Source organism: Streptopelia decaocto, assembly GCF_964273445.1.
Source record: "Streptopelia decaocto genome assembly, chromosome: 1".
NCBI lineage: Eukaryota > Metazoa > Chordata > Aves > Columbiformes > Columbidae > Streptopelia > Streptopelia decaocto.
Window position 1 is genome coordinate 143,703,008 of NC_138663.1, and position 27,980 is coordinate 143,730,987.

At 40.4% G+C, this 27,980-nt stretch overlaps 1 protein-coding gene across 12 annotated transcripts in view; it reads left to right on the forward strand.

Annotated features, from left to right (window-relative positions):
- BBX (BBX high mobility group box domain containing) overlaps positions 1-27,980 on the forward strand; it is a 144,594-nt gene that overhangs the window by 94,039 nt on the left and 22,575 nt on the right. For 10 of the 12 annotated variants that reach the window (XM_082042999.1, XM_082043001.1, XM_082043000.1 and 7 more), the window contains 6 exons: positions 3,712-3,779; positions 7,790-7,870; positions 18,020-18,100; positions 20,167-21,085; positions 21,967-22,105; positions 25,233-25,381. In XM_082042999.1, coding sequence (XP_081899125.1) covers positions 3,712-3,779; positions 7,790-7,870; positions 18,020-18,100; positions 20,167-21,085; positions 21,967-22,105; positions 25,233-25,381 — 1,437 coding nt within the window. The remainder of the gene's footprint in view (positions 1-3,711; positions 3,780-7,789; positions 7,871-18,019; positions 18,101-20,166; positions 21,086-21,966; positions 22,106-25,232; positions 25,382-27,980) is intronic. The other 2 variants (XM_082042992.1, XM_082042998.1) reach the window with 1 other exon arrangement.

Sequence of the window (27,980 nt, forward strand, 5' to 3'; positions counted from 1 at the left end):
CAACCTCTTTCAAAATCCACGCTGTATACTAGCTGATGAACTAAAACGTAGCTAAACCACCTCAGAAATGCTTTTACCTTTGAAATGCCACTGACTATCTTGCACATTCAAGGCAGATAGCTTCCTTAGGACAGGGATTCCAAAAAGCTTTTTAGTGAAACACTAAAGACACTTCCTACAGTAGGCAGTATCCTGATAGAGATGCAATTTTGGGTTGTTGGGTTTTTTGTTTTGTTTGTTTGTTTTGTTGTTTTGGTTTTAGTTGGTTGGTTTGGGGGTTGGTTGGGTTGTTTTCTTTGTGGTTTTTTTGTTTGTTTTTTGGTTGGTTGGTTAGTTTGGTTTGTGTGTGTGTGTGTGTGTGTGTGTTTGTTGTTGCTGTTGTTGTTGTTTTTAGAAAGAAACTTAATTCTGCACCCAGGTAAAAGTTAGTTGAAGTTGGTATCTGTTGGCCTTCTTTCTGCCTAGTTCTTCCTCAGTTCTTTCTTTCCTCTGACTGAAAAATTGCGATGATGAACAAGCCAGCCTGTGGAATTTCTAACCAGACCAATACTAACAAATATGTTGTTCCCAAATAGTGAGGTGTTTTTAAGTTTCATCAATGTTAAAAGTTACTGAGAAAGTCAAGAATCGCCTCCCATTCTGCAAGTCATTCTGCTGTTTTCTCACTACTGTTGATTTAACTATAAAATGCTTTAAAATAGCACTTAACTTGTATGAAAAATTAAGAATTTTTAGTTCTTAGTACCATAAGAGAAATGTTGTGCTGAGAAGGCACTATAAACATATGGCAGTGTTTGCTTATGTACATTTTGTCTTCCCTTAGATTAAGTTATTTTGTAATTTGAAACCATAGTAGAAGGATTTTTGGTTTTGCCATGATCAGACATGTAACTGTTAGCCCTCTGCTACAGCTGCAGCATAAGGATTCAAGTTGTTAAACACCTAATTAAACTTGCACTTTCCACTTAGCTTTCTTTTTTTTTTTCCTTCCTCTTAATTTTTATACTTCAATAAACAGTTTAAGTATTTACTTACTTGGGGAAAAACAGCCCTATCCCTGTCCTGTTATGATAAGCTACTTATTTGAAGGGCACCAAGGAGATGTTTAGGAAACGGGGAAGTATTTTAGAGCCGTAAGCTGAGTGTTCTTCAGCTGGCCAAAACTGAGGAGGGGAAAGAAGACGCACAGGTAGCTGAAGTGAAGCCCAAGAGAGCAGCTGGGAGCCAGCAGTGTGACCTGGGCACAAGAAGGTGCTGCCCTGCAGCGTGTCAGGCAAAGTGTTTTCAGGAGCTGCAGAGCAGAGTTACCACCACTGGACAGAGCCCAGCTCATCTGATGTGGTTACCCTGCCCGTCCTTCATCTACAAGATAGATTAGCTCTACCTGGCATAACTGGAGAGGAGAGCTACAGGGATCACTGGGACTGTGGGGAATGGACATGAGTGATGACATCAGGAGGTCTTGATTTGCTCAGGCTAGGAAAGCAAGTGGAAGAAGAGAGTGCCTCCTCTAAAATCTGAAGAGGGGAAGCACCATTTAGGGAGAACAGTTATTTAATCTTAAAGATGCAGGCATCAGAAAAAAATGTGTACCATGTGGCCCTGAGTATATTTAAGCTGAAAACTAGAAGAAAACTCTTAATGCTTAGATTTGGGTTCTGCAACAGCCCTTTCCAATAGGCATAAAGAAAGTAGAAGGCAACTAGCCAAGCCTTTGCTATTTTACATGGAATTCAGTAAGTTTATGATGGACCTGGAGATCTCTTCCCATCTCTCCTTCCTGCTAAGGAATTATCTTTCAACATACATGTTTACTTGTCACTTTTTAATTGCTCTGATGTCCTCTTGTTTGAGGGACTGAACTATTTCTGATCAGGTATTTTCATGGCAGAAAGTTCTGCGCTGGCAGCGTAGGTTCGCTTACAAATTGTCCTTAGGTACTTGCTGGCCCTTCCCTTTTCCTGTCTCCATTTCTGCAACTATTTCTTGTTACTAGATCTTACACTTTTGATAGTGCCTTGTCTCTTTGTAGAAACTTTCTCTCTTTGGTCCCTCTTTTAATAAAAGTCAAAATTTAAAAAAAAAAGATACAAAAACTCCACATAGCTTCTACCTGTTTGTTGTCATAAAGGAAAAAAATAATTTCAGTTGAACATTGGGTTTGAAGCCAGGTGCTGTTTAGGCTGTATCCTTGAGATATAGTGGATGAGCCTGGTTTATTCACTTGGCTTTCCTTTGCTTTCATTTACTGATGTTTTAAGAGAGTATTGAAAAAACTTAAACTGTGAATGTCAGAGTGAGAACTTTTGGCAACATCTGTGGTATCAAATTGAACAGCAGCAGTAAGTATTCTCATGAACTGTACTTAGATCATCTATAGCACTAAATTGTTTGGAGGTTTACAGGTACAGGTTTGGCCCATGTCAGCTGAAAAGCTCAATGAATTTCTCAGCACCGCCCATGAGTGGGAATGGGCCAAGGGATTTCCTAGTGGGCATTGTGGATGCAGCTATTCAGCATCCAAATTTTGCATTAAAAAATGCAACCAAACAGACAAGAGTTAATTGTGCCAGTTGGCCTCCATTCTAGGGAATGGTCCCAGGCACTTGTAATTTACTGTGGTAGAGAGAGCTTTTGTATAGTTTAGTGAAAGGAAATGGGAAGATGTGGGTGCATGCTTAGTGAAACCTGGGGAAAGTTATGCATCTGTGGTGTCTCATCGTTAACTGAAGTTGTCTCAGCAATACAGTAAGGATAAAGCTTTCCTTTCTCTCACGTTGTGGCTGTTGTGTGAGACATATGGGCCACAGACCATCTCCTTCTCTCTATTTGACACTTGAAGTCAGGCCTCTGCATGGCTTCCAAGGCACTCCCACAAAACCAGACAATTAGTCTTCATAATAATGAAGAGCGACCACTGTTCTGAGTGGAAAAGCCACTCCAGGAGTAATGCAGCGGCAGTGTTCATTTCATTGCTTTCACTTCTTGTTGTCATTTTCCGAGCTCCAGAGATGCAGGAAGACTGGAGGCAAGAAGCTGTCAGCATCAAATACTTGGAGAAAGAACATTTATATCTCCACTTTATTTTCCTCAATTATGTATTGTACTGGCAGGGCAACAAGTAGGCAGGCAGCTTGCCTGGCCAGTGCCTGCACTGTTCTGGCACAGAGTATTAAGCGCTTCATGCTTCAGAGCTGTCAGGCTGGCACTTTTCACCAGTAAATGCAGCTCTAAATTAGAGCTAAATGAAAACAGAAATTTTGCTTCAGAGCTTGATCAAGTCACTTTGTTCTATCCTTTTACTTGTTCAGTGGCTAAGGAGGAGAACCACTGCCTTGATAGGAGCATTCATTGAGTTATAAATGTGTGCAGTATTAGAGGATCTTTGTGTATATTTATGTATGAGATCATTACAGTTGCTGTTTTAAAGATATCCATCTCTGTAGTACATAAAACCTTTGGCAGTAAAATTGTAAATCTATGCAATGAGGTGTTAAGCATACAAATCCAATTAAATCCTTCAAACAGCTTTGAAAGCCTCTCCCAGAGGGTACAGAAATGGTTATTTGTGATTCTCTTGAACTGCCTTTTATGGCAGCTTGCTTAGAGTGTCTGTGACAAGTAGTCTTCTGGGGGTTTAATGCCGCAAATGGTAGGTTCTTTAAACAAGCAAATGAATAAACTTAAGACTTGGTTTTACTGTTTTAACAGATCCTACACAAATGGGAGGCCTGAGTATGCTGCTTCTAGCAGGGGAACATGCCCTGACTGCACAAGAGGTAAGGAACTCTCTTCTTTCCTGTACCACGAGCTCTAAATGATATCACATCTTCATTATCATTAAAGTGTGTGTGTGTGTGCATGTAAGATACACGTGCATATATATGGTTCTTAAACTGAGGGACCGCCAGGCGTAAGATTACCTGTCAACATGCAGTTTGTCTGCTTGTGCATTTGTATGACTATACAGACTTGGGTGGCCTTTTAAGCACAGGTCTTAAATACTATTATCATCTTAAACATTGTTAATAGAAAGGAGGGGCAGGACTGGCATAGTTTGCTCAGAACTCGGGAGAAAATGAGGGAAATTATACTTACAGGTCTGCTAATCCCACATAAATGCATTTAGTGTCTGCTGATTTTTCTGTCAAGTGTATTTTAAATGGATGTATAGGGACTTTTCAAGTCAGGTGTTTAACCTTCAAGCTGTCAGAAGCCCGGATGTCAGGTAACAGTCAACAGGTGTCAGCGGAAGGATGCAAAGAGGCATCACAGCAATATTTACAAAATTGCTTTGAGGCTTCAGTCACCATCTCTGTATGTTGCCAGTTATGTTCCTATTTTTGTAATTTTTTTCAAAATACTATAGGGTTTTTCTTCTGATAACAGAATTCAGTGTCCGTACATGACTGATCTCCAAGCAGTGGTTGGAGTTACTAAGCAGATAGGCAGGAGAACTACAGACCTTAGCAGCAGTAAGCAAAGGATTTGGATATGCAGTGAGTTTCCACCTGACTTCTGGGTCTTTTTCATCAGTTATGTCAGACTGTGGTGTTTGTATGAGAATACTTTGTTGAACACCCGAGCAGAAATGCCCCAAGAGCCTGCTCCAGCTGCTGTCATTGCGCTAGGCAAAGCCTGGTCCTCACAGCATGTCTTTGAGCAGAAAGGCTCATAAGGATGGGTGAGGAGCACTACATGGCTTGCCCGAACCTTCCTCCCTCGCCTGTCAGGCCCTTTGCTTGCCCTACAGCAGCACCTAGTGGCCTTTCTGTAGGTTACTGCCCAGAAATCCCGGGATTTGTCATGTAGCCCAAAACCTGGCTCTTCTACCGGTTTTCCCCCTTGCCACTACCCAGCATATCAGGACAGCGTTAAAGGCGAGCAGGGGCTGTCCTTCGCCTTTGTTTGGCGAGAACCCTTTTAGAGCAGGTTACAGTAACCTGAAGGGAAAGGGAGGTTATGGAGGCGTTATACTTGTGGATTCCTTCTCTTCAAGATCAAAATGTCACCTTGCATGCAGTGCTGGGATTGCACAGGGTGGTATTGCTCAGGGTGTAAATCAAAAGTGAAAAGTCTCTCAGTGTAGCTGAGGACAAACTGGAAAGAGCAAAAGGGAAGAAATGGGATGTTGAGGATGTTTGCTTACATCAGGAAATGAAACATATGCAGTGGCACTATCTGTGTATCCCTTCCCTCTGGAAACTTCTGTAACGCTTTGATCAGGTTCAGCCTGGCAGAGATTAGAAGTCCTGGAGATAATAAGTTTCCCACAAGTCAGGAGTGTGTGGGGAGCAGCAGAGTAGAAGAAAAAAGCTCAAATTAGTGCTTCTGTCAAGCTAAGGCAAGAGCATTAACTTTTTAAAGATAATGGAAGTTGATAGGAAGAGTATAGTTCTAACTACAAAGTAATTTCTGAGTTACTGGGCACCAGCAATCTGTCCGTTACATACAAAGCTGTGGGAAACTGGGCTTCACACCTTCCATGGCTTGTGGTTCCTGTACTGCAAGGTGAACTTGGCCTCAGAGGCAGTGAGAAGGCTCGTTCTCCCTCTCCATGCCTGCCCAGGGAGCAAACACCTTATGGCACTGCTATTAGAATCATAGAATCATGGAATAGTTTGGGTTGGAAGGGACCTTCAAAGCTCACCTAGTCCAGTCCCCCTGCAATGAGCAGGGACATCTGCAACTAGATCAGGTTGCTCAGAGCCCCCTCCAGCCTGGCCTGGAATGTCTCCAGGGATGGGACATCTCCCACCTCTCTGGGCAACCTGGGCCAGTGTTTTACCATCCTCTTGAGAGCTCCTCTGCTCCACCATGGTGCTCCTGTGGTGCCACAGAGCAATGGCTCCCAAACCAGAGCTAGCTTGTGCTGCAGCTTCCTCCCTCATGTCACTTCTCCTGAGCAAAATAGCACCCTTTCAAACAGTGCAGTGAATAGGCTTCACCTGCAAACAAGCTGCTTCAATAGACACAACTAATTAAGCTACATAAGGCAGCTGGTCGAACTGCAGAAAATGTAAATTGTATGGGAAGCCAAAGCCCAAATTTGGTTATTCCTGGGAGAATCCTACCAGTGAAGTGACATGAAATAACCAAATAAGTGTTCAAACATGCAAGCAGCATCCTTATGTAATTCACGCCAATGCAGAGACTCAGATCTTCAGAGACAAGTCACTCAACAGCAGCAAGTTTGGTGTGCATCCCTGGTGCAATCCATACCACTGCTGAGGCACAGACATCTTAAATAGATCATACAGAAACATGAGAAAAGCAGTAATAAACGCTATATCTGTGAAAACAGTAACACAGACCACTGAAAAAGCAAAAGACAGGCATTACAAATTCTTTCTTTGTAACCCTTCGGATTGGTATACTCCCATAGTACACCAATTAAAACATCCTACTTGATGTTTAATAAATATAATGGAATCATAGATCAGAGGAGGCACTGTTACTACATGGTTTTATGGCAGGGAAGAAACAAGTTTGACTGTATATGTAAGCAAATTGTCTTGTGGTATAGTTCCCCTTGGCCTGTTGGTTGCTACGCTTGGATTTAGTGTTTTTGGGGGAGTATGGGTAGCAGATTCCTGAAACAAAATGCCACTGCTGCTATTGCAGCACTTAAGCATCTTGGACAAGCAGCAGCAGGAGCAGCAGTACAAACTGCCTGTGCTGTAGGCCTGCTTATTCTGTGGTGCTCTGTTCTTGCTGGCAACAGATGTAGTTGCTAGCTAAATCTCATGTGTGCATTCACTAATAAATGCTATTAACATACTTGTCTTGGTAATGAATAAGAGAAAAAACACATTTGCATCGAAATGTTTTAAATAAACTGAAATTTCATGAAAAATTTGAAATGGTTAAGGAAAAAAAAATCCATCCTGTCGTTTTTCCTAAAAATTCTACAAAGCCTTCTTCCTTTCTTCTGTTTCCTATAAGCCATGTTACATACTTTATTTTATAATAACAGTACCTTATGCTTCTAGGAATTATGCATGTAAATCTTTTACACTCAAGTGTGACATTAAATGAATGTATCTTAGCTGATACAATTCCTTTACAGAATGATGCTTGATTAATACATTTCTGGCTAATTAGAGTAGTATGGATAAGCTTTGTGTTAATTCAGATAAGGCTGTTGTTTCTGAACAGTCATTTCTTTGTATTTTGATTCCAGAAGTTACAACACTTTCTTGCACTGTTTTTTGTAAGCATCCCTAAATGGATGTTTAGGTACATTATTTAAATAATTTTAAGCTTGTGGTACCCTTAACTACTTATTTTTATGCTGTCAGGTAGTTGGGGCTTATTTTTCTAATAAGTTTTTTCTGTCACTTAGCAACCTTTAGTGTCTTCAAAATTTTTGGTTTTAGCTTCTAAGTAATTTCCTTATTCAGAAATGCAGTACAAATTACAGATACAGCAGTGTTGATAGCATCACCAATACGAGGTAATTGTGTGTGTAGCCCAATATGATCAGTTTAGTATTCTGTTGCATAAAATTCTCTTGCAAAGTTTGGAATGATAAAAGAGAAAAAAAATCCCAGGTATTTTGGGGGTCGTCGTCTTCTTAGGTGATTTTCAAATGCATTAAAATGGGTGCTAAACTATGTTTTCACCCATAAGTTTGATTTAACCTGTCCAGGGCTGAAACATCAGAGTGCCCATTTTATCCTAAATGCTGCTCCTTGTTACTGCTGCCTGGTAGTTTGTTTTGCTCACTGTTGTTCTTAGCTTCGAAGAAGCGCCTTTGAGGTCTTACTCTGTACGCTTCTTGTTTCAGGTTTCCTCGAGTACTTGTCAATCTGATGCAACTAATTCTATGGAAACCTGTCAGAAGTCATCATTGTTTCAGTTTGCAGAGGTGAGTTTCTTTTAAAAGGGTTGTCTTCCCTGGTGTCTTCCTTTTGAGAAGCATCTGATATTCACCTGAAAGAGGAAATTTAAAAAAAAAAAATTCACAAAATTCATGCTTTTATTTCTTCCTCCTTTTTGGATTTATGATACTGGATCATTTATCAGGTAAATAGCTCAGAGTAGAAGTGTGTTCAGTGGGAGTGTGTTCAGGAACATGGTGGAAACCCTAGAGCAATAATGGAGCAGTGGTTTAAACAGTAATTTAGAGATGTGTTGTTCCTGCACTTAGTTTTAAACTAGAGTCTTCCTAACTAAAGTTTTAACATGTATATTTGGATGTTACACTATGTCCTGTATCTGTTGTGGCTTCTTTAGTCATTGACTCCATCAAAAACAACTGTAGTTCTGGAATTTCCATAATATTCTTCTATTCTGTAACCACCAAATAGCTCTAAGCAACTATGCTTTAGTTTTGCAATGTACAACGTTTTTGTTAACATATTTCCAGTTATTGCTAGAAGTGCAGCTGTGGTATTCCGTGCTTTTTAGAAGTATATACTATTTCATCCAAGTTCGTGTGAATTTCATTGGCATAACTAACATGACAGGTTGCAAAGAATCCTGGTCCTTGTTTATATCTTTCCAACTTTTGAAATAATTGCAGTCAAGTGACATATAAAATTTTAGCTGTATAAATATTGATTATTCAGGACACCGGGTGGTGGTTGAGTAAGTGCAAGTGGAAAGAAACTTTATCATAGCAGGGGCTTTATTACCAGCTGCTTTTCACACCAGCTGTTAATCTGACTCCTGTGTCTTTAATACTCATTGCTGTGTGTACCTTCGTACTTCTCCCTAAATGTCATCACTTATTGAACAGATGCATTGAAATCCTAGCACACAGAAAATGTGATTTGTTTTTTTTCTCTTTAACATCAACTCATAAGACCTTGAGTTCTAACATAAGATCTGAGGCTTTCAAAATGTATTAGAAATAAAGCACTGATCCTTTATTTCTGATTAAAGGTGATGGCCACAGTGAAGTACATAACCTGTAGTTAGGCTCTTAACCTGCTTGCTTGTGAGGAAGAGGAAATGCCTGGCATGCCAACAATGAAGAGCAGTACTTAAATCTTCTTAAAATTGGTTAATTCCAGTGTCACTTATCATACTTGTATGGTAAAAATTCATCATCCATCCTCCAGTATTTCTAAGATGCTTTTGCATACTTATACTGTCAGTTGAGCAATGTCATAATTCGTATAGTTCCTCTTGATAACTGTGTCTTGAATTTCACTGCTAAGTTTTTCAAATAGCAAGACATATACCAGCTCACTTAAATGTTTCAGTTCATTTTACAGTGCCCAAGCAGGGCAGTGCTAGAGCCGTATGGGAACAGGCAGGAGCTGTGCTGTGGGCTGCAACATACGCTCTTGCTGAGGGTTTGTGACACCTGGCTTTTCCTTACCATCCAGAGAAGAACTTCAGTGGGTGCCAGGAAACAAGATCATCTGCACCGCTAATTCATGCAGCTTAGAAGGAGCTCACTGACGATCAGTAATTAGAAATCCATATTAGCTAGTTTTACTTTTCAAGGATGTTAAACAGCCTATAGCAAAGCTGCACCGAAACAGTGCATGGTGGTATATGTGTCAGTGGCAAAACTGGTAGTTGTACCAAGGTCTGACATTAGAGGTGTCATTTGGAACAAAAATTGACACAGGTTAAACAGTATAAAATGCAGTTACCTTAGTGTCTAGGATAGATTTGGTATCTCATAGTACCTGCAGGCATTGTGTCTGTGTCCACGCTTACCTTCTTTGCTAAATAGCAGTTTGTGCCCTGTCAGCACCACGGTTCTGCTGTCTCAGGTCTTTCACTGAACTGTGAAATACAATATAGCGGGGGGAATAAACATCAATTGGGTGAGATGTTGGCCAGTTCTACCAGCTGTAGTGTACACAAAAGTTACTAAGCCTGTGAATGTTACCTGGCCTGCCATACCAAAGGACCACTGCAGGCATATTTTCCAAATGGCCTTTTAATTTACATCTAGGAAAACAGAAAATAAAATACATTCTGAAATGACACTATGCACTGCCTATGGAAGAGGCTGCAGCAGTGTAAAATGACAACTCTCCTGGAAGCAGGAGTCCTTTGAAAAATAATGTTACAGGTCAAGGGAAGCCTATCTCAACATCTACAAGGATATGTAACAACATCGTTAGGTGGTGACTTACAAGCCTAGAAATGACCCATCAGTATGTAAACTACCCTCCTTCTTCCATATATTGAACCAAAAATCACTTTTAAGAATTCCTCCCATGTGTTTAATGTGCCTCTGTGAATTGACTTTCCACATATATACTCTTCTTGCCCATTTGGGGGAGTCTCGTACTGCTTGCAGAATCAGTGGTGCTACAGGTATATTCAGGGTGTGTCTGAAAAGACAGATTGGAGCTGGTGCTGTTGTGGAGGAGCCTATTTGTTATTCTTTGTGCTTACAGAGATGTGACTACATACAGCACGCTTCTTTCTGTTAAATGTTGAACTAATTGTGTACTTTGTGTTTTTAGCTTGATTAGGATGTATTTTTTGATGTCTTTCTTAGGAGGCTCAGTTAAGAAAAAACAATTTACTGATCCAGGTGCCTGACTACAGACACCCCTATAAAAGATACAGTAAATATCTATAATAATTAAAGTGGTTTTTTATGTGCCACCTTTTTTTAAAGCTAAGAGTTAATTTGGAAAGTTATTTTGAAAAAATTAGTGGAATTGAGCAGGATAAAGCTATGTGCTGAAGGCAACCTTTTAAACCAAGTAAAAGATACAGGCTGGAGAACATTCTTGTTAATTTTATTGCAAAATATTGCACAAGTGAATCTGTTAACTTAGTTTCAAAAATCTTAGCCATCTTACATTTTAATTGAACAGCAATTTTAGATATCTGCGGATCTGAACTGTCTTTAGTACAGCGTTTTCAAATTGTCATGTAACACCTGACTTAGCCATGCTTTCAGGCTTTCACAGATCCTGAAATTATGTCCTCCCTAATTGAACAAACAACAAAATAACAAACCTGAAAACTGTCATAGAGACGTGAGAGTGCATTGAGTTGCATACCAGTATGCTAAGCCAACTCATTTGGCACAATGGAGCGCATGTATGAATCATCAAATGTTAGGTAGAGGTGCTTAGAAAGTTAATTAGAAACTGGAGAGGACAGTTTTAAAGTCAAAGTTAATCTCATTTTCTTGTGAAAATATTGAAACGTGTGTGCAGTTGGAGGGGGTTGTATTTTCTTTTTATATTTTTTTCAATGTCTAGAAATAAGGAATAGAAATCTGGGAAAGAAAATCTTACTGGCCATGTTTATTCCTCCTGTGTTACACTATTGTTGTGAAACCTTAATGGCAGTGATTAAAATGGCATTATTCTAAGATTGCAGCCTGATTTCGTTTCAGTTGTTCCAGGGGAAAGTGTTGAGCCGACTACAGAACCTCTTTAAACTTTCTCCCTCAGCTATTAAAGCTGTTGGTGCTCTTTCAAATATAAGGGCTTTCAATTTGCACAGGGTGTCTTTGTCAAGTTTGGCAAAAATCCCGTTCTTTACTGTGCCACCTCTTACTGGGTCCTGTCTATATGAACCCATTATTGCATTTAGTAAGCTGAATTATGGTAAGCAATTTGCAGTAGGCTGCTGTCAGCAATGTACAAAAGAAAAGAGAGAGGGAGAGAAAGTAGTTATTTAGCCAGTAGCCAAGCAGACCTGTGAAGAAATGTGAAGTGTGCTGTGGTCTGATGTGCCCGGAGACTTTTGGCAGACGTCCCAGCTCAGTTTTGGTTCTGGCTGGGTGTTCTTCATATGTTCCCTTTCTCTTTGCCGCCTGTGCGGCAGGGTGAGTAAGAGTGCCTCTTTGTGGAGACAGCAATCCCATTGAGTAGACTTGTCGTTTAAAATGGGCACCTTTACCCCAGGAGTACAAGTCCCCTGTCACTCAGAAACAGCTCGTTATATGTAGACGTAGCATGAGAGTTTTTCTACTTTACAGCCTCGGTTAGCCTTTCATCTGTTTGTCTGCCCCAAGTGCTATAGTCTTCAAATTAAAGCTGCTGAGTATGTGGCTAATGAGGCCTGCCCGGTGCCTTGCCGCAACAGATAATGAAGATCCCAGGAGTGAGACATGGTTGGATCCTGTGGGTGCGCAGGCAAGTGCTTTGGAGGTCTTCAAAGATGATGCGATGTCCTCGTAAGTTTTTTTTTTTTTTTAGAAATTTGGAGTGTTGCCAAGTTACGCTCTTGGCATTCTCATTCCGCTCTGATCTTGGAAGTTCTTGGCCCTACTTTTGTCCTTCTCGTGTATACCTTTTCTGGAAAGCCATTATCTAGGCCAGTGTTTTCAGCGCAGTGGGCTGTGTTCCGTAGCACGGTGGCTGTTGGCAGGCCGTCTGCTCACACGTGCTGGTGCTGTCATCCTCCTTGCCATGCGAGGGAAGCAGAGCAGATGGGACCCCTTGCTCTCTTGGTCTTACTTGGATGCGTGTTTGGCAAATGCAAGCAGATGGTGATGACTGCTTCACAGAGTAGAAACGCAATCACCTCTTAGATTTACTGAGCTAAACTCTCATCTGTTATTAAACAAAGAAAATGCTTCCTGAGATTGGAAGTGATAAAATTGCTAGTTTACCCATCTCAAAAATAAAATGAAGCCAGAACCCACAAACTATTCACTTTCAGCTGCTTTTCTGAAGTTTTTCCCTAGGTGTTTTAATTAAAGCAACAATCACATGCAGCATGCAACAAGGTGAAATTTTCTTTGCTCTTCCACCAGGTTACTATCATTTCAGAAAAGTGCATGCCTGAGAATGATTTTTGTCCCTCCTACATACTCATTTTGAGTGGGCTTGCAGGCAACCCTTTCTGTTTATGCTGAACAGAAGGGTTGAATCAAAAACTTTTGGTCAAAATGCCTTGAAATTGGGAGTGTGAGAGCTAGTCAGTATCTTCTCTGCCAGCCTTCCCTTAAGTAAAGCTGTAATCTTCCCAGGGAAAGCTATTATGTAAAACAGACAAATACATTTGCTGTTTGCCTATATACAGAAATTATTAATATCTGTGTTGAAGTGAAATGCCTATTCTAGGAGGGAAATGAGAAAGTGGTACCATGGCACATGCTTCTCATGCAAACTAGTATGTAATATAGTAACTAAAATGCTGACTGACATTGTAATAAAATATAACAACTTGATCCTAGTGATCCCAAAGTTAAACTTCTACATAAGAATGGCCTATTTGTGGTTGTAGTACTGTAAGTTCTGATTATTGTAATTAAAACAGGAAGATGGTGGTGTTAAGATAGGGAATGAGATCTGTAATCCCTCCAAGAGCCAATTGATCAGCTGTCCTCTTACTTCTGATGTTTTGGCAGCAACTTTGGCAGAATGAGTTCTAAGTTTGTCTCTTGCAGTTTGTTTTCTTGACTATGAGGAGATTTTCTTTTCTTTTCTCTCTTTTTTTTTTTTTTTTTTTTTTTTTTTTCTGAATTGAAATGTTGGCTTCCTCTCCTTCTATTAGTACTACAAGAATCCCACTTGCATTTTGTTAGGAGCACCCCTTCTATTGTCAATGAAATTCATCATTCTTTCCTCGCATTGTGCATCAGGAGGCAAGATATGCCTGGGTGTTCTGAGGTTATACTTCAGTGTGTGGGTGGTTTTCTGTCCCTTTTCTGCCATTCATATTGCACTGAAAAACATCATTAAGAGCTGAGAATTTATTACGGTAGAAAGATAGAAAGTTGAGGCCCTCTTCCTGCAAAATGCAGTGTACCAGATCCCTTACTCCCCTGGAGTCATGAGCAGGTTCACTGAACTGTCTCAAAGCAAAACCAGGATTTTGAATTATTTTAGTTTAATATTAAAAATTATTACTAATGCACATTCACCATATTTTAAATAACTTTGCAGTAAAATGGATGTTCTGGATTGGAGGGGTGGTTGTAATGAGTCTCCTTGACAACTGAAAAATAAACTTTTCAAATAATCTAGCTCAAGAGAGAGACATTAAATAGAAAGAGAAAGGCTAAGCTGATAATATTTGCATCTAAAGTTTATTGTTAGAAGTGTGATGTTTGTGATGAGGCAGATGCCATGGAAACATGGGTGATCTTGCCCCTAATGTTAGGGCTTTTCAAGGTGCTGGTGCTGGTACACCAACACCTGTTCAGAAGGCTAGATGAAGGTAAGGCTTTATTTCTTTATTCTGACTAATGAAAGTGAAACAAGCAGTGCCTGTGAGGACAAATGGTCTGCTTCTGTATATAACCAAATGGGAAATATTGCTCAGGCTTTCTGGGAAAATTTTATTTAACCTTGATCACCACAGTTCCTGTTTTTAAGCAACTGCTATGTCTTGTTCATTTAGTCACATAAAACACACATGGCATGATAGAATATTAGCTGTGGACAATACAAACATAGAAGAAAATCTATGAGCCTTATCTAAGGAAGAAATTCTGTATTTACTTGCATCCTGGTGAATTCTAAGTGCCCGTTAACTGCTTCCTAGATGGGAATGTCTATATGAAGTGGAGCCTTCTGCCAGGAAGATGCAAAAAAACCTGATTTAACTAACCTTAAATTTTTTGTTCTTTTTCTCCCTTCCTTTCCATCTTTCATGTGTGCTACTGGTATATTTTTCTCCTCAGCTGATTTAAAACCTAGATCTCATAAAATACTTCACAGTTGTCAAGTCCTGAGCCAGTAAAGCACTGTGGGAAGTCGGGACTCTTCCAGTTGGCAGAAATGAAGTTATACCCATTAGCGCCACGGTGGGAAGATGTGTGTATGTGTCTTTTCCCTCAGAAAGTATGAGTTGTGTAAGGTTTGCTCTGGTATCAAATTTAGTATTTCCAGAAGCATAAATGAGTAAATAATGGAATAGCGAGAGAATTAGGCAGTAGCAGTGGCCCCAGGGACCTAGCTTTTCTTTTTTTTTTTTCTTTTCTCGTTAACGTGCATAGTTTCTTAAAAAAATCAGCCTTATAACTGTAATAAAAACAATGCTCAGGACAACAGCAAAGACAAGAGACAACGGCATTCTTCTTAATGAGGAGCTGGATACCAGGATTGAAAAAGTAAAGCTTTGGTTGTAAGGATTGGAAGGTGCATTGCTGACTTGAGGACCAAGAATAAGAAGAGGAAAGTAGATGTTGAGATCATCAGAAATCTCTATGAAGAGCTGGAAGTTGAAGCTGTGTATAAAGTTCTGAAATGGGCAGCTGTCAGACCTAATCAAGAGCACCAGGTCAAGTTTCCCAATAGTCATAGAAATTCTCTGTGAGTCTTAAATATAACCTTATAGAGGTCTTCTCTTTGATATACAGGAATCACTCAAAAGCCTTTGATGCTTGGTGTGCAAATACTATTCTTCTTGATGATTGAAAGATGAAGACACATGCTGTATTCCAGGCAAATAAGGGAGGATGCTAGCACCTTCTGCATACACTTTTTTTTTTTTTTTTTTCCCCTCAAAATCATGTCCTGTTTCAGTGAGGAAAATGATTCTGTGGATCCCATCTACTGGCATCCAGCCATATTTTCTTGCTGGTGAGGTTAATCCCTCTCAGGGGAAAAAACATGCTTTTATTCCAGTGCATCCAATCTCTATTTCACGTCCTGTTCCATGGATAGTAATGCTATTATCTGACTTCATAGGAACTTTTCTACTGAGTGGAGAAAAACCTGCCTTACCCTACAGGCAGTCTCTGGCCATAGTAGAGTTTGTGGATATGTGCTATATTGTTAGCCATACCTATGCAGTACCTATAGTTGAAGATGTCCCTGCTCACTGCAGGAGTGTTGGAGTAGATGACCTTAGAAGGTCCCTTGCAACCCAAACTGTTTTGTGCAAGGACACCTAACTGTGACCATAAGGGCGTTTGCCTATTGCAACTCTAAAGCGGCAGAAAGGCTGGTAACATTTAGTCAGGGACACCGAAGATTTTGAATGTCCTCATACAGGACAGCAGCCAGCTTATAGTCATACTGGTCTGGAGTAAGGCTGTTGCTTGAATGCAGCCTGACTGTGAAGCCCTAATTTGGGGGAAGGACAGGTGGTTGTCCACAGGAGTGCGGAGTTTGTACTGCAGTTGGCAGAAAAAAATGAAGCTAAGCCTGGCAGCCTGACGTTTGCATGTTGGACAGTTTTCCATGATCTCTCTCAGTGATTGCTCAGATGGATTCCTACAAGCCTAATTTAATAGACAAAATAAATGTTAAAGGCTCTGATTCATACTGAGAAAAGCATGGCAGTTGTGCTGAGCACATCCTCCTTGCCTCTGCCTCTTGTAGGACATTAGTGCTATTGATTTTTATTTTTTTTTTTTCCCTTTTTCAGAGATCTCTGTAATGTTGGCTTGTAATCGGATAAATAAAATGTGAGAGATTGAATTGAAGTTCTTAGCAGTTCAGGACCTGCTTTGAAGCATCCCGAATGGATTGTGTCCATTGTTACCTCAATGGTGTCTGAGGCTTGCAGGTTCATTTGGCAGGCAGCTGTGCCACGCCGCTGCGACTCCACGCTGCAGATGCTGTGCACTGGAGGGGACTGGGCAGCTGTTTCCAAGCTGCTGGCGTGGCAGGGGTCTGGTGCGTGGGAGCCTGTCTGCTTCAGCACAACACGCTGCTCTCCTCCTCCTTCATCTCTCTGCTGTGTGGATTAACCAATTTTATCATCTCTTCCCACCCCCAGCTGCCTTCCCTATGCCTTCCTTGTTGGTATTTCACAGATGGTGATAAAATGCAGAAGTGGGTTAAATTATTTTCTAAAATATTCAGAGAATTTCTAAGTTTCTAAAAACGATCGGAGCAGCCTCTGTGCAGCCTGAAGCCTGGGAGGCTGATGCTGATCAGCTTGCTGAGCCTCTTGCTGGGCCTAAATGCATGGGTTTTTGTCTTTAGCCATGGGTGGGGAGGCATCAGAGTAAAGGGAGGCAGTGGGGGGGGAGGTTGGGGGGCACATGTCACCTCCAGAAGGCGAGGAGGCCACTTCTGCTGCGGAGAGCTAACAGCTCTAACAAGGCTTGGCCATAAGCGGCATTTGGAGACTTGAGCTGTAATGGTCAGAGCTTGGGAGATGCTGTGAGGAGCTGCAGACTCCAGGACACATAAGAGATAGCACTGTGAACACCTTTTTTGTTTATTTCCTTTGTGGCAATGATGGGTTGATTTCTGCAAAATCGAGTTTTTGGGCCCATGTTGGTTGAGAGCAATGAAAACTGAGTTTGGGGGGATAGGGGGAGCTAAAAGTTTGTAAACACTTTAGGTGCCCAGTCTCTAGACCTCCGCTTCTTTCTAAGGAAGCAAGTATAAGAAACATACAAGCCTGATCAGACGTTACAGGATACGTCCTTAAAAATAAAACATTTTCGTCTTCATACTAATGGCCAACCCTGAGACTGATGTTAATTTGTTTAGAAAAAGATAATTTCTTTGCAGCAAGCTCAAAACTGATACAAAACAGTCTAAAGTATTGAAGAGGATCCCAGCCTCATACAGGAGAAATGTTCTGGAGAATAATGATCTACCTGCTTGCCAGACAGCCTCCTCTACTCTGAGGAGTAGTAAAGGTTACCAAAGGCTTGAGGGCTCCTACTTTGCTTTGGTTTCATAGCATCTCTTTTATATGAATCCTGTAGGACACCAACAGGTGGTGCCATAGCCTGACAGGAGTAACCTTCTTAAGCTGGGATAATGAAATTATTTTGCTAACAAGTGTCTAACTTAAGCCTTCAAAAACACCGTCAGCACTGGGTTGCACGCTGGTGTAGGCTGGTGCTGAGCAACTGGAGTCTGTTCATGTGTGAGAAAGCATGGGCTTCAGTTCATCCTACTCTTCAAAAGGAATCCTGACAAGAAGATCCCCAAGTCTGCAAATATCTTTTATTGTCCAGTGGTATTATCCACTGGAGCAATCGTGGAACATGGTGTTACTTACAACAGCATGCACAGGTCTGCACTTCTTTTTTAAAATATGATCTTATGAATGAATTTTGGGAGAGGGAAGAAACAATCTGTTCAAAAGTTGTGTGGTAAACATAAAAGAATTGTGCTGATAAAAGAATGTTTTTCTTTTTTCTCTGTTTTTTCTTTAGATTTCTTCAAGTACATCACATTCAGGTTCTTCTGATTTAACAAAACAGTGTGGAACATCAGCATTATTTCAGCTGGCAGAGGTAATATTAAAACACTGGTGACTAATTACCACAGGTGCAGTGGGGCGGGGAAGTTAATGATGTTGATTGCTGAAGTCTGGAAGGCAGAACAGTGCTACAGTTATAATTACACTGTTGCTTATAGAAGCATAAATTATCACGGCTTGGGTGCCACAAATCAAGATTTACCCAGACTAGCCATCAGCTTGGAGGTTTCTAAGAGTCTATGCTGCAGTTGAGAAGAAGTACCAGTACCTGATGGCAAAGGGACTTTCCAGTCAGCATTGAAATAGTTTCAGTTCCTTGTTTTAGGATTTGGGGATTTGACTGGTTTGGCTGGAGATGCAAGGGATTGATATAGAGGGCTGGGTTAGTCTGTTACTCAGGTTAGGGCATTGCCATTACAAATTTCTTTTTAAAGTCATTAGTTGCTTTCATTTATTTTAGCTTTTCATCTGTAGTGTTTTTTGAAGTGAGGAATAAACAGGTCAATAACTTCTATAGAAACTCTGCTATGATACTCTCAGTAGATCCTTCTTCTGGGAACAGTTAAAATGAATGGCCTCTTATTGAAATGTTGTGTTTCGTTTGTTTCTAAGCTTTTTTTATTTTTCTTAAAAAAAGGCACTTTTCCAATCTTAAAGACTGTGAATTGCAAGTTTATTTAGAGCTCACAAAACAGAAGTCACTTTTTTGTGGCCGTATCCATAGCCCTCTGTGCTATTGGCTACTGTAGAAGAACCAACAGTATAAAGAACAAATCCGTTAGCAAGGAGTGTGTGTGTGTGTGTTGAAGTGATGAAATATTACTGTCCAATGAGTTGCATTTTAAAAAATGGTCTTTAGCTTTTGAAAATCATAGGCTGTGTTTACATTGCAGTACAGGAAAAAGAGTCACAGAAGTACCTTGGTACTGAGAATCCACCTCAGCATAGGTGTGAGGTTCTCCTCTGCACAATTTAAGCTGCTTCCTAATAGACACTGTGCTGCCAGAGTTCCGATGTTTCCAGTGCTCAACCGAGCTTAATCTACCCCATGCAGCATGAATATTGGAAATTTACTGCAAAGTGTTCTTTTGCTGGTATTATGCTCATATATATTTTGGTGTAAGAGTTATTTTTAGTCTGCAAGGAAAAAATACCTTGCTGATTTGAGAAATCTAAAAAAAAAAAAAAAAAAAGGCATTAATAGCATTGGGAATTCAGCTTGGGGGCTTTGAGAGGGAGAGTAAGAAAAAACAAGCATGTCTTCCCTATGGCAGCTGCTTGATGCTGTGAAGGACTGCCCTCTGTAGCAGTGTCAGCAGAGCTTACAGGTGATCCAAAACCAAGAGGATCTCCCAAGTCGGTGCTGCAGGAACATGGCAATTTTAGGGACCATTTACAGCTCTTCTTTTGAATATTGCTGTTCCTCAGACAGTGTGAGGGGTTTGGTTTCCATTAATGTTATCACCAGGAGGAGATAACCATGGCAACCACTGCTGCTTTTCAGTTCTTTGCAAAATAAGTCTGTGACATGAGAAGAAAGATTTGGAAGGCTTTTTTACTACCTTCCAAATTATTTTGCACATTCAGGTAAAAGAAGATCTCAGTTGCTGAATTTCAGCTAACATCTTTTCCCCCTTCTCATCCAGAGCCATTTAGAAGACAAAGGAAAAAATTGTATATAGGGACAATTGGGAGTTGAAGGGTGTGCAGATGTGAGATTTTAAGTAACTTGTGTGTGGCAATAGAGACGCCGTATTGCTCCATTGCATTTAGGGTGTTCTGAAAATCAACCTAGCAGTGGGTTTCCAGGTTATATAAAAGGCACTTCAAGGATCATGGAAACACTACTGAGATAACTCAGAGCCTTTTTCTATTAGAGCAGTAGAACCCCCCAGCCTTCCTCTAGCACGTAGCCATTGTCATGTCGCATCAGTTTTGGTAGGGCTTCGGCATGCTGGCCTTCAGCATAATTTGGTTACCTGAGCTAAGATGCTAGAGGGTTTCCCTGTGTAATGCTGCTGTTAACATAGGTAGGTAATGTTATAAGTAATGTTATCAGTTAGTGTTTGTTTCATGGGACTATTTTTAAACTCGTTTTAGATGTGCCTTGCTTCAGAAGGAGTGAAAGTGAAAGAACCTGGGAAAACAAAAGTGGAAGCACCACAAGATGTGGGAGATGACGCTCCAGAGGAAATGGAAGTAGAAGAACTGGAGAAAACAATAATAAAAGACTCCTGTAAAGGACAAGTAGAACAATCAGAGATGGAGAAAATGCAAAACTGGGATGAGACAAAAGCTGAGGAATCAGAACCTACAAAATGCAGAGATTTTACTAGTCTTGCAATGGGGAACAGTCTTTTTGAGAGAAATGATAGCACAAAAGATCACATGTGCTGTTCTCCAGAGCTTTCAATGGGTGACATGAATATCCTCGGGCTAAAGCCAGAAAAGATAAAGAAGAAAAAGAAAAAAAATAAGTTGGACCGGCACACAAATGAAAAATCCACCCCCAAGAAGCCTTGTAAAAAGAGGCAGTCCTCTGAGTCGGACATTGAAAGTGTAATGTATACAATTGAAGCTGTTGCAAAAGGGGACTGGGGTGCCGAGAGACTCTTGGAAACTCCTCGCAAAAAAACCCGCCCTGTCTCAAATGTGAAGGGAAGCGTGTTGGATACAAAATCACCAAAGAAAAAAGTGAAATCGAAAGAGAAGAAAACATCGAAGGAGAAACCCGCAGAGACCACCAAAGAATCAAAGCCTCCCGATTTCCTTAGTATTGCAGCCAGCAAGGAAGTACCGTGTGAGGCTTCTGATAACATTAAAGTGGAACCACTGACCCCAACAGAGGAGGTGGTACCCCAAAGCTTACCAGAACAGGTCAAAACTGAGGACAGTGACTGTGTTAAAAAGATAGAAACCTGTGGCTCCAGGAAATCGGAGAGATCTTGCAAAGGTGCTCTTTATAAAACTCTGGTGTCAGAGGGCATGCTCACATCTCTGCGCGCTAACGTGGACAGAGGTGGGTGGCTCTCTGAGTGTTTCATTTACAGCATGAACCACAAAAGCCTTCCTGGAGTGGGAGGAAAAGCAGAAGTCTGTGTTTAAGCAGGAGCTTGTGATGGGAAAGCTGTATCTGGTCACCCAAGATGCTGGGGCCGGGTGGAAGGGATGGGCTTCATGTCCAGGGCAGATCTTTTGGACTCCTGCCATCTGTGTTCCTACTTACCTCACAAGCTCTTAACCTCTCCCTCTTTGTCTCTCATGATCTGAGATTCAGCTTTTTGACCAAAGGCTTTGTTGGTTATTTTGTCAGCTTGCTGGTAGATGTATGCAGGACTTGTGTTACCCTGAACAATTAGCTTGTTTCTGTATAAGCAACTGTTGTGTTTGTGAGCATAGTTCTCAGTCCCTACAAGAGGCAAATGTGTTGTGCTTTTGCTTTGGCTGTTAGGTTTGCTGTAGGTGGTGAGCAAGAACCTTTTACCTCGTGGAAGGGTAAATATGACATCATTTCTGGAAGCTTTCAGTGGCATGTCTTGAAATGTATTTTTCCAGTTAGTAGATTTATGCGTGTAATTAGATCAGGCAGAAAAGAAAAAGAAGTTTGTAATTTAGGGAAGTTATTACTTTAAATCTACTAATCTCTTTCTCTTCCTTTATACCTCGAAAGATCCCGATTTCACAGATAGTATGAAAGAAGTCGGGGGTGGGGGAGAGGAAGTATTTGCCAATATCATCATTATCCAGGTTACAATAAATAAAAAAAGGTTTTGTAATGACCTCAAGAAGGTCAAGCATCACAGGTTGCAGTATTGAATAAGCACACAAGTTCCTTCTGAGCCCAGTTTGTTTTGGCACATTTTTCTAAAGATGAGAAACAATTTTCTGCCTTCATCCCAGGAAAAAGAAGCTCAGGAAAAGGCAACTCCTCAGATCATGAAGGATGCTGGAATGAAGAAAACTGGGCTTTTTCCCAAAGTGGGACAAGTGGGAACAAAAAACTGAAAAGGACTAAGCCAAAGGAAGAGTTTGGTTTTGGGTAAGTTGCAGCTTAACACTGTTTAAAGTTTTAGTTAGATCAGCCTGATAACTTAAGAGTGAGTCCTCCTCATTGCACCTAAATTAACTACATTCAACACCCAAATAATCAAAATCACACAGGATTCCTGAAAATTGCAAACCCCAGTGGGCTCAGTCATGCTCTAGAAGATACCTGTTGTTTATATACCAGTGTAATTCCTTTGAGATATTTCCTGCTTTACACTACTGTAAACAAATACATTATTTACTCACTTCTGAAAAAAACATGCAATATTTACTGGCTCAAGAGGTGGTGAAGAGGGTTACTTACATTTTCAGAGCACTTTGCAAGCAGTATGTAGAGTTCTGTATAAGTGTTCAATCATCATAAACATAATTAGACTAGAAAGAATAGATCTCTTTACCTGCTTGGAGAGATTGCTTGCAGAGGAAAAGTAAAGAATGTTCTAAGATTGGCAAATAATTACGGTAAAGATATCATTTTTCTGTTGTAGAGACAAGATGCTTAAACTGTTCATGTATAGTATGAGGAAATTAAACAGAAGAATAATGACTACAAACTCATTAAAATTTAGCAAGGCCACACAGAATTACTTTTCTAGTATATGAGTAACAATTTTTCTCAGAGTATTACAGATTTATTGAACTGCAGGCATAATTATTAAGTCTCCTTAGCCATTCATACTCACTTGCAAATTCCTGAGGACTTCCAATTAACTGAATTCAGAAGGTGAAAATGAATAAAAAGGAGTAGATTTTCCACATTTCGTATTTTAAATTGTAAAATGTTTTTTTGTGCGGTGGTCTTTTTGTATAACCTAGTCTATGTGAAATTTAGCTGCAGCTCAGTTTACAGCAACGATATGAAATTGATTAAAATCTCCAAGTATTGTTTGCTTGGAGTAGTTAAAAAAAATTGAACACTTCTTGTATTTGTAGTGCATTGTATATAAGTTCTGTAAGTATTTTTAAAATTTAAATTGAAAGATTGAAAACTTTTTGCACCTAATGGTGCCAAAAAAAAAAAATATACTTACAAATTATTTATTCAAAGTAGCTAGGAGAACTGTGTAAATAATTAATTTGACAAATACTGTTCTACCATCATTAGCTGGCTGGATGGGGAAAATACATATTTGCCAATCTTGCTTCTGAATTCAGTCATGCCATTAACTAATACTATTTAGTGAGCTCTGTAAAGGCAGAATTGTTGATGTGTGGAGTGTAAATGCTGGAGAAAGTATCCATTACCCTGTCCACTGCACTAACTGATCTTCTGGCTACTTGAAGACCTGGTTTTACCTGTGCCTGCTCCTCTCTTAACACTTTCTGCTCCCTTCAGCATCACCTTTCAGCCTTGTTCTGTGTGCGTAGCAGGGAGGGTCCTCACCCCTTTGGAATTACACCTTTCTCCCCATGTCCTCTGACCTCCTCCATCACCAGTCACCCACATGTCCCCCACAGTCCCTGTCAGGTGGGCTTTGTCCATGTGCAGCCTGCTCCTGGCAGAACTAGGCCCAACGGCATGAAGACCTGTCTAACCAGGCCTGTGAGATGCTCTGAAAATTCATAGCACTGTGATTTTTATATTTTTTTAAATAATTAATTGGTGACATAGGGATAGCAGCAGTCTCCACTGCCTCCATGTCACACAAGCTATAAATTAGCAGCCAAGATGGCAGCTTGGCTGCTTTCAGGGTTGGGCCTTCTTAATGAGAGCTTCAGCCCCTCCTCTGCCCTAGGGGCAGGAGACGAGGCAGGTTGCAACAAGAGGAGCTGGGGCAGAGGAATGGAAATATGTGACAGCTGTCCAAGCAGAAAATCAGCTTGTTTTGTGCTTGTCAGGGAACATCCATGTGGAAGAGAGAGGTAGCAGTACTGAGCACCGCTCATGTCAGATGTCTTTGTGATTTAAAAACAAAACATGCACACACACACACACACACATACACAAAACCCAACTAAACAAAGCAGCCCCACCATGCATGCAGTCTGCCAAGAGCCAAGGCTATATTTTAAGATGGAAGATTGCTTTCTGAAAGAAGCAATGATTACAAACATAAAATGAAGTATCACTCTGTGTACCAAAGCTTTCAGAATGCAATTTGTTTGAAGTGCTGCTTCAGAGAGCAAAATGCCATGTTTTTTGTGATGCTTCCAAGCGTGCAATGGGTAAGGGCCATCCTGCCAACATTGATGCCAACTTTCGTCAAGTTCAAGTTTTCCATAGCAAACAGAATTAAAAAAGAGTAGAAAATGTCGTTGTGGCCATGTCATTGACGGTGCTATTTATAATCTGCCTAGCTGTGTGCACTGCCTTTTATTAAAATACAATTCCTTTCTTTGCTCCTTTCCGGCTGCAGAAATTTGCTGGAACAGAGTTCTTAGCAATCCAACATAGCCATTACAGCAAGAAATACCATGCCGTACCAGCCTGTTCAAGTGGTTTGTTTTCAGCTGGTTATTAGGAACAACAAGACCATGTCTTTGGATTTCTTGAGTTGTAGGTAGTGTGGTTAGTCATTCAGGTTGGGCTGAAGTATGAGGGATGTTCGGTTTCATGAAGGCATGAGCTAGTTGAGTTTTTCATCTTGCAACAAATAACATATGAGGGGAGAAATAATCACCCAGACCAAATACAAAGCCCACTCCCACCGCAAAGCATCACATTTTAGAATATCCCCAGAAGATTGAATAGTTTGACGTTTTTCTTCTGGTTTGAATTGTTCTGAATTCTGATATAAGGACCTTTACGTGAAGTTACTTTATTGGTTTTATTGTCTTTTTTCATTCCCCTCACAGAACAGACAAATCTCCTGTACAAATCTGTGCAGCAAACAGAGCTAAATGTCACCAATGTGACATTGATTTATTTTTTTTTTTAGTTTTAATATATGCAACTAGTGTAGTCAGTTTGTACTGAGTTGCAAATGCAGAAGCTGGAGTGTACATTCTGATTATGAGTTGGGTTTAATATATACTAGTTTGATGTGTACAGTGTGTGTGCACTTTCCCCCCCTCTATGTAAACGGGTATGTATATATGCACGCATGCTCCTAAACAATATATTTTTTTCTACAGAAACAGAGTTACATTTAATTTGATCGGTTTTGTTTCCCCTTTAGCTTAGCAAAATTGGAAGAAGAATTTGAAAAGAAATTCAACAGCCTTCCTCAATACAGTCCTATTACCTTTGACAGGAAAAATTCAGCTGTGCCACGGAAGAAGAGAAAGGTTGGAAGCGGGTCATCTGAACAACCAAAATCCAACAAAGGTAAATTACCATGTGCAATACATTCTTAAGCAGCAGCAATGCTACAACAAGTTCCGGGATTTGTGTTCTTTACTGTTATATGTGAAAAGTGTGAAATCAAGGAAAACATTTTTCTAGCACTGAAATCAGTTGGTTCTCACCTGGGTTAGTTTTCAGGCTGTGCTCTTGACTCCTGATATTCAGGCTGAGTAGAACTGGTTAGTGTTTGTACATGAAATATGTTCCTCATAGCAATCAAATCTATCAAAAACATGAATATTTGTGAGGTAAGTGAATTAGACAAGTTTTCCCAGGAGAAATGAGGAAAAAATGGCAGATCATCGAAAGGTTACGTTTTGACATTTTTCAAAAGGTAGTTTTGGGCCAGTTTGCATTTCACTGTAACTTTAGGCTCTCTAAATTAAAACATAAGATACCAGAGATGTCTGAATTAAAAATTTGGGTATTTTTTCATCAAGATTTTCATTCTCTGTTGTAAGTTTGGAGCAGAAATATCCTGACATGATAAAAAAGGGTCAGTGAACAGGAAGACCAATTCTGTACCCAGCTCCTTTGCTGAGGCTTTTGGAGGGAGAAACTCTTGACTCATTTGGCTGCTTTATATACAGACAACCCGTGACACAGATGCAGTAGAGAAGTGAGAATATGGTAGGGAAAACTAGTGTTAGACTGTGACGGGAACACTGATGCATACATGCAGTACAGAAGCATCACAAAATTAAGGAATGACGTGACAGTAATTTTACAAGACAAAAGTAGGCTCAAAAGAATCCTCATTATACACAGTTCACAATGTGAAGCTGTTTTCCTTTTCTGCTGCTATGGTAGTTCCACTGACTGATAGCTGTATTAGATCTGAAAACTTATTTTAGCCAGGTGACCCTGGATTAGATCTATGCATTTTGAATGCTTCACAAATAATCACATTACAGTATGCAGGATTGAGCAGCTGTTCTTTTCTAGTGCATGCCAATTTTGGTATTGATTTTTGTCTTTATATAATTAGATGTGGAACAGTCACTTTTGCAAAATTAGACTTGTGCTAATACCAAGTGAGTTCTGACTTCAAATGCTTTTCATTTTTTTATGGTATGTATTTGGCAGAACTTCTTCAATGAGCATGAATGAATTGCTTTACAGGATGATAATGCAGCAGTTAATTAAACAACATATGTTGGGAACAAGATCTCCTCATCTACTGTGATTTGGCAGTTGAAGTTGTAATAGCAGCTCCTTGGATTTCTCCCTGCAGTATTTATATGTGTACAAGTGTCTGTATGTCTAAAAATTTTGCAGGTCCTTTGTTGTGTGGGAATGGCACGCTAGAATGCTACCTCAGGTCAGGTATCCCAGAACTGCATTCTGCTTTTGGCTAGGTTCATAGAATCATACGCGAGCGCTTAATTTTTTTTATACTTGTTTGCATCACTTAAAAAGCTTTGGAATATATTTGGCCATGACTCGAGGGAAGGTGAGACACATAGCTGCAGGTGGCAGGTTACAAGCCTGATACAAGTAGTTTTGGCACAGCCCTGCAGAGGCGCCCATGGAGCACTTGCCTCTGGCAGGCAGTAAGGGCTCTTTAAACTCAGCCAGCTGACTTTGCACTGAGGCAGATGGTGAACAGTCACATGAACTTTTCCACCAACTGAGCTGTGGGGTTGCAACAAGCAGCCCCAGGGCAGGAATATCTGATAGTTGACGCTGCTGTTTCTGTAGTGAACATCTAACTGCAGCCCTGAACTAAATCCAGATGGTGCTAGTGATATCTGCTCCTAATTTCAATGAATGCTGAATTCACTCAAGTTAGCTGGGCAAGCTGTCAGCTTGTGTCAGTCATTCCAGCTCCCTGGAGAGTGAAGTTCAGCTCTAAAGAGGTAGCTGAAAAACTTTACAACAAACATTTTTTTTTTTTTTAAAGATAACTAAAAAGTAAATATTCCATGGCAGTGGGTCAATATTAATTCTTTTTAATTTCGATAGGATGCTTAAAATTAGGATTCAAGTTGTGGATTTGAAACTATCTGAACCAAATTGCGTCCAAGTGAGCTTACTAGCTTAGTGGGGAAACTGTTCCAGCTGAGCCAGATATTCATTAAGCTGAATCCTCAGTTTAATTTTGGTGTACAGAGACCATTCAGCCTCATCATGCTGTTGGCTTGCCTGTGAACTGTGACAAGCCCAAAGATGGTCAGAGAACACTGACTTGCAAAGGTGTTAAGCACACAGGTCTGCGTAATAGGGTCCTGCAAGTATTGCAGGAAATGAAAATCATATATTGTGCAAAATGATGGAGTTTGGTTTGGAATGGTTCTGGGCTTTTTGAATTAACAAGGGGTTTTTTACACCATCAGAATTAAACAAAAGTGACATTGTTTCAGTGTGATGAGCATGAACTGTGAAGGGTCTTACAGGTGTGACTGTGCTGGGATATAGGGATGTAGGAAACCTTAATTTAGCTGTGCTCTGCATTACCGTGTTCTGTGGAGTTTCTGCTGCTTTGCTTTTCCTTGGGGTTCTCTCTGTCTGTAAGGTAATTAGATGTCCAGCACAAATAGTGACTAGTCATGGTTGGGGCCTCTGGATGTTTCCAAACAAC